Source organism: Phoca vitulina, unplaced genomic scaffold (assembly GCF_004348235.1).
Source record: "Phoca vitulina isolate PV1807 unplaced genomic scaffold, GSC_HSeal_1.0 scaffold79, whole genome shotgun sequence".
Lineage (NCBI taxonomy): Eukaryota > Metazoa > Chordata > Mammalia > Carnivora > Phocidae > Phoca > Phoca vitulina.
This window is the reverse complement of record NW_022589782.1, coordinates 1,894,674-1,904,586: the sequence shown is the minus strand read 5'-3', so window position 1 is coordinate 1,904,586 and position 9,913 is coordinate 1,894,674. Positions and strand designations below refer to the sequence as shown.

The window sequence follows — 9,913 nt, the reverse complement described above, 5'->3', positions numbered from 1 at the left end:
GGTGGTGATGATGATGGTGGTGATAGTGGTGGTGATGATGATGATGGGGGCAGAGGGTGCAGCAGGGGGGATGATGATGGTGGTGATGGTGATGGTGGTGATGGTGATGGTGGTGATGGTGGTGGTGATGATGATGGTGATGATGATGGTGGTGATGATGATGGTGGTGATGGTGGTGATGATGATGGTGGTGATAGTGGTGGTGATGATGATGGGGGCAGAGGGTGCAGCAGGGGGGGATGATGATGGTGGTGATGGTGATGGTGGTGATGATGGTGGTGGTGATGGTGGTGATGGTGGTGATAATGATGGTGGTGGTGATGGTGGTGATGATGATGGTGGTGATGATGGTGATGATGATGATGGTGATGATGATGGTGGTGATGATGATGGTGGTGATGGTGATGGTGGTGATGGGGGTGATGATGATGATGGTAGTGTTGGTGATGGTGGTGCTGATGATGATGGTGATGACGATGATGGTGATGATGGTGATGATGGTGGTGATGGTGGTGGTGATGGTAATGATGGTAGTAATGGTGATGGTCACAATGATGGTGATGATGGTGTTGATGGTCATGATGATGGTGATGGTGGCAGTGGCAGTGAGGAATCTGATGGTGATGGTGGCTGTGGTAATAAAGATGGCAGCTATAGAGAAATGGCTAAGAGGATAGACCTGGAACCATGTGGCCTGGATTTCAGATTTTTGCTTATTGGGTGACCATGGGCAAGTCACTTAATCACTCTGGGCCTCCATTTCCCTAACTGTGAATTGGGGGTTGTAAGAGCACACCCCTCTTGGGGTTGGGTAGGCACTAGGTGAACCATTCCGTGTAAGGGCTTAGCTGTGGGTTTGGCTGGTAATTGATGCTCAGCCAGTTGCTACCCCTGTCCTGCTCGTCTCACTGCAAGGGGCCAGAGAGGAGGCCCTCTGCTCAAGGTCACCCAGCTGGTGGTCGGGAGGTGGGACGTGAGCCCAGGCCTGGCAGGCCTGTGCCATTACCACCAGGCAGCCCGGCCCTAAGTCTGATCTGGAAATAGGCAGGACATGATGAGCCTTGAGCGTGCCCGAAGCCTGGCCCCTGGCTCCCTTGCCTCGCCCTGCAGCAGCCTGAACGGAGCAGACAGAAGGCCAGAGCGCAGCAGAGCAGGAGGATTGGGCTCAGGCCTCCTGGGACGGACAGTCCCTGTGGGCTCAGGCCACCCAAAGGTGCAGGCTGGGACCTGCAGGGCTGGAAGAGGGCACCTCCATTTCCAGGCCCCCAGCCCTCTCTGCTCCCCCGAGGAGGGGCCATGCCCCCTTCCCCTGACGGCAGACAGCATCCCTGTGTACAGGCTGAGGGTCAGGGTCCCCGGCATCCCCGTCTCACGGGGGACGAAACCAGGGTGACTTGCCCACGGTGCCATAGGCCATCCGTGACCAAGCCAGGATTGGAACGAGGTGCGTCTGCCTCCGAGCTGGCCCCGCACGGCCCTCGCGGCTGGCTGCCGTGGGCCAGGGTGTGACCTGCGCGGGGGTCCCTCCCTGCAGAGGCCCCGACGAGGATGGGGAGGAGGCGGCGGCCCCGGGGCCGAGGCAGACGCACGACAGCCTCTACCGTGTGCACATGCCCAGTTTGTATAGCTGCGGGAGCAGCTACGGCAGCGAGACCAGCCTCCCGGCCGCGGCCCACACCGTCAGCAACGCCCCGGTCACCGAGTACATGTGAGCTGTGCCCGGAGCTGGGGCGGGGGCGGGGCCTCAGGACCGCGGGGTCACGCGGGAGGGCGCTCCGCACCCCTGGTGCTGCCCAGGCTGCCGCGCGGTCGTCCAGGCGAGCCTGGGTCGCGGCCCCAGTGAGACCGCTGTCAGAGGGAGGCTGTGTCTAGGGCGCGGGGATGCCGTGGCTGAGGGCGGGCGCTGGCCACGTGGTGCGCGGGCCTCGGGCGGGGTGGCGCTGCTGCCCCAGGCCCTTGCTCGTGGGCCGCGTGCAGGCCGGTGGTGAGGAGGCCCAGGGTCGGAGGTGGGTGGCAGAGCGGGGTGGGCTCGGGGGTCTGCCTGGCTCCGGAGCGGCCCCGGACGGCTGCTGGGACGGCTGCTGGGCCTGCCGAGGCTGGCCGCCGCTCACAGCCCTTTCTCCTCACTGTGCAGGAGCCAGAATGCCAACTTCCAGAACCCCCGCTGTGAGAACACCCCCCTCATCGGGCGCGAGTCCCCGCCGCCCTCAGTAAGTCTCAGGCCGGGGGGGAGGGGGGCAGCTGTGAGCCTCCAGCGCCGGGGTGAGGGCTCTCCCCAGCCAGGGCTCTCCGGGGGCCATGTGGCCCGAGGACACAGTGCCGAGTGGGCCCACAGGCTGGCCTGGAGGTACCCTGGGGCCCGAGTGGGCAGCTGGGGGCCGGCTGCCTGGTGGGTCAGCTTGACTCCAAGGGGCCCTGGCTTCTCCTTTCCCAGTCTGGTGCACTCTCCTTTCATTTCCTTCATTGACTTCCTGAGCTCAACCCAGGACTCAGCCTCGGGCTCTTCCAGCCACTGTCCCTTCTGGCCTCAGGGATGAGACAGAAAAGAGGGGACAGGGCAGTTTGGTGCCAAAGAGAAGGAGCTTGCTGACTGACAGGGGCCCCGGTGGCCTTCCTGGAGGTGGAGGCCTGCAAAGGACAGGGCCAGAGAAGCTGAGGGCCACCCGCCTTGAGAAATGTGTGCCTGGGCAGGAGCCCTGGGGTGCCCTAGGCCCGGACCAGGGTCAGTGTGGGCACACAAGCCATCCGTCATGCCCCAGCAGCACTCTGCTCCAGCCCCCTGCAGCCTGGCATTCAGGCTGCCCTCTCTCTCTCTCTCTCCCTCTCCTGCGCTCCCACCCCCACCCCGGGCCCTCCTAGCGCTATCTGGCGGCCCTGGACTCTGACAGCCATGCAGGCTGGCAGTTTAAGCCCATGGATAGTACCCGAACACTGTGGTGGCCGTGCCCTCAGAGTGACAGGTACTGACCCCCCAGGTGGCCCGCCCTGCACCGCCTACCCACCGCGCCTCTGTGCCTCATGCTCTCCGCTCATGGCTGCCCCCTCACCAGGGCCGGCCTCGGGGCTCTCTCCCCTCGGCCCCTGCCGGCCAGCTCTGGGTCATCACGAGCCTGTAGACTTGTCAGCCCCCCACCCAGCCAGAGCCCTTGTGCTGGCCTTGGGCCCGTGACCCTCCCGTCAGGGGCAGGGAGCCCCTTCCCCACTCCTGGCCCAGCTGCAGGCCGTCCCAGTCGGCCTTGTCACCTCCCAGCAAGGAGACCATCTCCGCAGGCCTGAGGGTGCGCCTGCGCCTGGCGCCTAGGCTCGGTGAGCTCGCTCCCTGGGGTGTGACCAGCAGGCCCGGCCCTTGAGGTGTCACCCTGCATGTTCGGAAGTGCACACAGGTGCATGCAGGCCAGCCGCCCCCCACGTCTGCGCGTGCCTGCTTGGGCTCCTTCAGGGGCTGGGGTGCTGCCCCTGCCCCCTGCTGCGTGTCCGTGGAATGACACGGCTCCCGTGTGCCACGGTGCCAACCTGCTCCCCGCACCCCAGGAGTTCCAGGAGGGCTGTCAGGGCCCGGGAACAGTGTCCATCCCCATCTGGGGACGGTGGTATGGGGACTCGGGTGTGGGGTCAGCCTGCCACACTCCCCATCTCTGGCGACGCTTGGCACACGCCTTGGCCTTTGTCCACAGCCCCTCGTGGCACACGCCTCCTCCATGCGTGTGCCTCGCGAGGACACCCGCGCACACGTGTGCACCAAGCGCCTCGTGCTTCAGGTGGGATGAGGGTAGAGAGGATGTGCCGTCCATGCCCTTCTCCCCGGCTGCCTCCATCCCTGCGTCCGGGAGCCTGGAGGAGCCCACACTTTGTTCCCGACTGAGCAGGCGGCAGCATCCCCCAGCCTGAGGGGCCTGTGCAACTTTTGGGGCCCCCTGTCCCCGGGGTCTGGGGCAGAGTGGCCATGGGGCCTCCTCGTTCCTGGGCCTGTGGGCCGTCAAGGACCCCCTGACCCTTTCTCGAACCCAGCCTGACTCCGCCTTTGCACGATGCTCTCCTCCTGGCTCCTGGATCAGGATCCCGCGGGGGGAGGAAGCCTCCCCACGTCCCCCGAGCCCAGCGCTTGAGGGCAGCCTGCGTGTGGCCTGTAGGTCCTGGGCACGTGGGGTGCAGCTGGGAGCCTCCAAACGCTGCCCCTTTGTAGGGCAGAGCTGTGCCCGGCCGGGTGCCCGAGTGCCTGAGTGCGCTCCCGTCCCCGGAAGAGGCGGCTGGTCCCCATCCTGAGCCTGGGGCGCGGGGGCCGGCCCTCTGCTCACAGAGCCCCTCCGCCAGGGCCCCGCCAACCGCGCCACCGCCGCCCCGTCCTGCCCGCAGGGGTGCTTCCGGCTCACTCGCCAGGGCCCGCGTGGCCGCGCCCCGCGCCCCGCTGATCCCCTCCCCCCTTGTCTCCCTCCAGTACACCTCCAGCATGAGAGCCAAATACCTCGCCACCAGCCAGCCTCGCCCCGACTCCAGCGGCAGCGGCCACTAGACAGCCCCGGCCGGCCACCCGCCCACGTGCCAATCGCCCTGCCCCTCCCCGTGCCGGCACTGCCGCTCCCACCCGTCACCGCCCGCCGGACCCTCCGCACGCCCGCCAGGCCCGCTGCAGCCACCCTCGCCCCTGCCCTCCCCTTCCCGCAGGGGCTCTCCTTGGGTCACGCACCTGGACACGGGAGCGGTGCCATCGACACGGGGCCCCCCAGCCCCCCCACGCCCCTCTGCCTCTGAGGAGGGGGGTTCGCAGAGCCCCGCTCGGGGCCGGAGCCGGGCTCGGTGCTGTGTCCCTGACGCTTACTCCGCAGCAGGCCGACCCGTGGACCCGTCTTCTCCTCCGCTCGCGCCCAGCCTGCTCTCTCCCCCCGCAGCTCCCATGGCTCACCCGCGCCCTCCAGGCGCCCTCCAGGCTTCCGAGCGTCACTTCTTGCGTTCACAGGCTGGGCGGCGTCCGCCCTGGGCCGGGCAGCTGCGGGGGCCTCGGCTCGTGTGCGCTCACCGCTAGGCTCCTGCGCAGAAAGTTCCCGGGGAGCTCCTCTCAGTCCACCTGACCACAGGCCCCTCCTGCCGGTTGCCAGAAGCCTCCCGCCCAGCATCGCTCTCTCCCCCAGCGCCCACCCTGCCCGTGGAGCCCAGCCCTGCACGGCGGCAGGGGGACGGCAGGTGCCGCGCCGAGCCCAGGCTGCTCACCCAGTGCTGGCCGCCTTCTTGGTGCCAAACCCCCTCCCCCGCCCCAAGACTCGGCAGCTCGTCTGGTTCATTTTTGCACTAACCACATTTGTCATCCTAGGGCAGGCGGGGCTGCCGGCCGAGCAGCACACTCCCCTTCTCGGTTCCCTCTCTGTCCAGGACAGGCACACGTCCCGAGCCCGGCCGGGGGCTGGACCTGAGCTGGCTGTGAACGTGCCCTCGGCCCCTGCCGCCCTCTCTTGGGACTAACCACTAACCTCACCCAGCCTCCGCGGGCACCCCTGGCCGACCCAGAGCCAGCAAGTCTCACCCCGAGTCCAGGCCGGAGATGAGGCCTAGGCCGGCCGGCTGGGAATCGGGCTGGAGTAACCGTTTCTTCTTGGGGTGCTGCTGGGGAAGGGCTATAGACCGACAGGCAGCCTGAGAGCCTGCAGACCCGTCCCTGGGCAGGTGCTGCCCCAGACGACTATGTCCTCGGGAACGAATGTCCCTTGGGCTGTAGGACTGAGGTCCGTGCGGCCTCAGTCTCCCTACCTGTGAAGTGGGAACAAGGCTTCCCTAAGGTGCTTTGGCTTTAGTGTACAATGTTTGCTGTGTTTCCTGCCGTGGAGGGTGCGCCACCCCCAGATCAGGATGGGAAGGAAGCCCCCTGCCAGTCTCAGCCCTGGCCTGGCCACCCTGCAACAGAGGCGCTGGCCTGTGGGTCAGGTCAGGGGCTGCAGAGCACCAGGCAGCAGCCGCGTGGGAGGGCCCCGGGCCGGGGTCCCGCAGCGGGAGGCGCCCACCACGTTCGGCATGTGGGCTCTTCCTTCCAGAGCGGGGACAGTGCCCTTCCCTGGGACGGGCCTGGGGAGATGCCGCCCGCCCTTCCTCCATAATCCTTTCTCTATGCTGGTGTCTGGGACCAAACGGGCAGGTGGGCTGGGGGCCAGGCCACATCTGCCCGGCTTCTGGGGTCGCCCCTGCCCCGGGAAAGGAGGGGAGTGAGCAGGCAAACACCGGGGTGCCCCAGGTAGGCCTGGGGCCCTGAGCCTGGCCAAACCTCACTGCAGGGCCCCGTGTGCTCTAGGCCCCGCCTGGCCGTCGTTCTGGGCCCCCACAGCAGACCTGCCCAGTTTTTCCTCTGGGCCCCTCCAGTGGCGAGAGCGGTCCTGGCCCAGCGTCAGGAGGGAGGCCCCAGCCATCCTGCCCTGGTGCGCGCCGTGCGCTCGGGCCACTGCTCAGAAGCACAAGCAGCCGCCCGTGGCCCTGGGAGGCCGCCCGCAATGTGAATGTACATAGCATGAGAGGCCCGCGCCGCCGGACGCGCTGTGGACCTCGGCTGTCTTGCGAGTTCCCACCGTGCGGCGTGTGCGTGTGCGCGTGCCCCATCTGTGACTTCATCGAGCTCCTTCTACCCACCGAGGTTGAATAAAGGAAAAGGAGAATCATCCAAAGGGGTTCAAACCCCAGCCTCAGTCTGTGGAGGGGAGCAGGTCCTGCCATTGGTTTTCTTTCTGTTCTAAGTTTTCAGGGTCCCCTTCCTAACCACCCCCCATCCCAGTGACCTCTCCACATCCCTTCCCGGCCTTGCTCCCCACGGGCCCTGCAGCATCTGGGGGGGTGCGGCCCTCGACAAAGTGGGTGGCCGGTGGGAGGGAGGAGCCTTGAAGCCCCACAGGGTCCAGCTGTCTCCCGGGCCCTGCCAGGCTGGGCCAGCAGGAGGTGGGGTCCAGCTGGGACATCCGGCCCATGGGGCTCCCCTGCCATGCCCACCCACCCCATCTCACTATGCAATTCCAGCCCAAGCACCATTCCCTACCTACCCGGGACCCCTGCCCAGCCCCGGGGGGGGGTGGGTAGCCTCCCTGGGCTCCAGCCGGGGGGCGGGCAGGGGCCGGGGCCTTCTGTGTGGGACTTTTTGTTTAACCATAATGGTTGTGCGCTGTACCACTTTGTTATATATAACATATCGCTCAATATAATTTTGTTAAGACTCTGACCCTCCCAGTTCCCCTCCTGACCCTCGCCCCCTCCCCCGCAGTGTGATTTAGGGCCCTGAGCGGGAAGGGGGAACTGGGGCTCAAACCACTCAGCATCTTCCTCCGGCACCTTCCTCCAACCTCCGTAGGGCCATGGCTGTCTGTGCTGTCGCTGTGGTTTTTTATTTTTGTTTTCGTTTTTTAACTGGGTTTGGGGTTTGATTTTTATTTCTTTGGGGGCTTTATTTTTCTTGGCAGATAACTAAAAATCTCGTCAATGTAATTTCTGTGGTTTCTACTCAGCTTGGGTTCCATGTTTTAAAATAAACAAATTTTAAAAAACAGGGCTCTTTCTCCGAGTTGATTTGGCTCCTACCCAGCGTGTGGGCAGTGTGGTCACGTGCTGGGGAGCCAAGGGGGGGGGCGGCCCAGTTCGCAGCAGGAGGGGGTGGGGGTAGGAGCGGGGAGCCGACCCAGGAGCGGGGGAGTGGGTTGCCGGATGGGCCGGAGCGGTTGTCTTGACATCCTAAAAGCCTCACTTTGCAGGCTGGACGTGCCCTGGGGCGGCCCGGGGTGCCTGCGCGGCCACCTGGGGAGGGGACAGGTCTGGCCCTGGGCAGGGGTGCTGGAGGGGGCCACGTGGGAGCAATGGTGAGTGCCCGGGAGGGGCACTTCCTGAGCCCCACTGTGGGGGCATCTCCAGTCCCTGGCCTCCCAGGAGCCGTTCCCCCACCCCAGGCGGGATGGTGGTGGGAAAAGGAGGAAAGGAGCCCCGGTGTGCGCTCGGAGGCCAGCAGGGACCCACCTGCCTCCAATCACGCACCCAATTGCCCACCCAAAGCGAAGACACAGGTGTCTCCTTGCCCAGCAACAGCCCAGCCAATGAGAAGCCGCCACGCGGGTCTCCTCCAATGGGCTCCTGTCCGGAGCAGCCCCGCCTCCCCGTCCCGCTGCAGAAGCAGGCTCCGCCCCTTTACTCTCGCGGCGTTTGTGCGTCGAGTGCGGGTGAGGCTCCGAGTTGCTGCGCCCCAGCCCAGGGAAGCTCGTTTTGCCCCGAGATGACTGGCTGCTCTGATCTGAAGGTTAGCAGTCATTCCTGTTCTCATCTGAGAAATGGACTCCGGAAGGTGCCACGCACTGCCGCGCGGAGCTCTGGGAGGTTGCTGGTGAGCTCACCTTCCGTGCAGGGGGCTCAGAGCCCCTTGGAACTGGGGGGACGCGCCCTTTGACCAGGAAAGCCTTGGTCTCCCGTGCCTGGGGCGCAGGTGGGCGAGGCACCTGCAGGGCCCTGTGGAAGACCCCAGCCTCTCCAGTGGCATTGCTGTGAGTGTGGGGGTGGGCAGGGGCGCGCTGGGGTGCCCCAGTCCCCGATTTGACCCGCTGGGGGGGAGGGGAAGGGGGTCCAGAACTGGTCAGCTCTGAAGAGGGGTGGACACATTGGAAGCTTCTGAGGTGCCGTGTGGTAAGGAGAGTGAACTGGAGACATGGGACCAAGGAACACAAAAGGCAGGAGAGCCCAGGCACTTCCCGCCCCTCCTGGACCTCAGTCTCCCTGTATGTCAGGGAGGGCACAGTGACGTCCTGGTTCTCGAAGCAGCCACATTCCGTGGTTCACAGCCCCTCCATCTTGTAAGCCGGCAGTGGAGCACCTTTGGGTCCCTCGGTCTGACCCTGACCCTCCTGCTTCCCTCTCCCAAGGACCTCTGTGATTGCATTGGACCCACCTGGATAGTTCAGGATAATAATCTCCCCATCTCGAGGTTCTTAATCTGCTCACATCTACGAAGTTCCCTTTGCCATGAAGGTAACATATTCATCGGTTAGGGAGATGAAGGTGTGAACATCTTTGGGGGCTACTCTTCTGCCCCACAGGGGAAGCTGGTCTTGAGGATATCTGGGCAGAGAGAACAGCCAGTGCAAAGGTCCTGAGGTGTGTTCACGCAAGGAAGCGAGGGTCACTGGAATGGAGAGCAGAGGAAGGGTGGTCCGAGAGGAAGCAGAGGTGTGAGGATCTCAAAGGGCCTGTGGGTCTCATAAGGCCCTGGAGACTGGCTCTGCGGGAGGGGAAGCCATGGAGGATCTGAGCGGACCGACACCACCTCATACCGTTCGTTTTAACGGTATGGGCCGAGCTGGCGAGTTGGGAAGGGAGCCAGGGCAGAAGCAGGAGAGCAGAGAGGAAGCTTTGGCCACGGTGCAGGCCAGAGCTGAGGGCAGCCCGGGCGGGGTGCTGGCCAGCCAAGCAGTGGTGAGAAAGCCCTGGGTTCTGGAAGGAACGCCAACAGCACTTTCTGGCACACTGTGGGGGTGGGTGTGAGGTTTGGGTGGAGCTGTGGCGGGGGGGGGGGGGGTCTGTGGTGTCATAAACGGAGATGGGCAGCTGGGGAGGAAGCAGGTTTGCGATCAGGGGTCAGTGGTCCACTTTGGACATGTTGAGCCTAAGATGTCTATTGGGTCCCCCCGGGGAGGTATGGAGAGCAGGGGGAACAGCGAATCGGGGGGGTCAGGGGAGAGCACTGGGCGGCGACAGCCAGCTGGAGTGTTTGTCTTGGGTACTGTGTTGAAAGCCACGAGCCAGGGTGACGTCCCCCAGGGAGTGGGTGCCAAAGAGGAGACAGCAGAGCCCATGTTTGGGGTCGGGAGTGGGGAGGAGCGACCAGCGAGGCAGGAGGAGTCCAGGACAGGGGGCATCCTGAGAGCCGCACGAAGACAGTGTGGAGGAGAGACAAGGGACCGTGTCACGTGCT

General features: G+C 65.0%; 1 protein-coding gene across 1 annotated transcript in view; it reads left to right on the top strand.

Moving 5' to 3' along the window:
* Positions 1 to 7,508, top strand: part of TTYH3 (tweety family member 3) — a 28,204-nt gene extending 20,696 nt beyond the window's left edge. The window contains exons 4-6 of the mRNA XM_032394090.1: positions 1,535 to 1,708; positions 2,135 to 2,210; positions 4,436 to 7,508. Of these exons, the coding sequence (XP_032249981.1) occupies positions 1,535 to 1,708; positions 2,135 to 2,210; positions 4,436 to 4,510 (325 nt within the window). The 3' untranslated portion in view covers positions 4,511 to 7,508. The remainder of the gene's footprint in view (positions 1 to 1,534; positions 1,709 to 2,134; positions 2,211 to 4,435) is intronic.
* Positions 7,509 to 9,913: the final 2,405 nt, after the last annotated feature.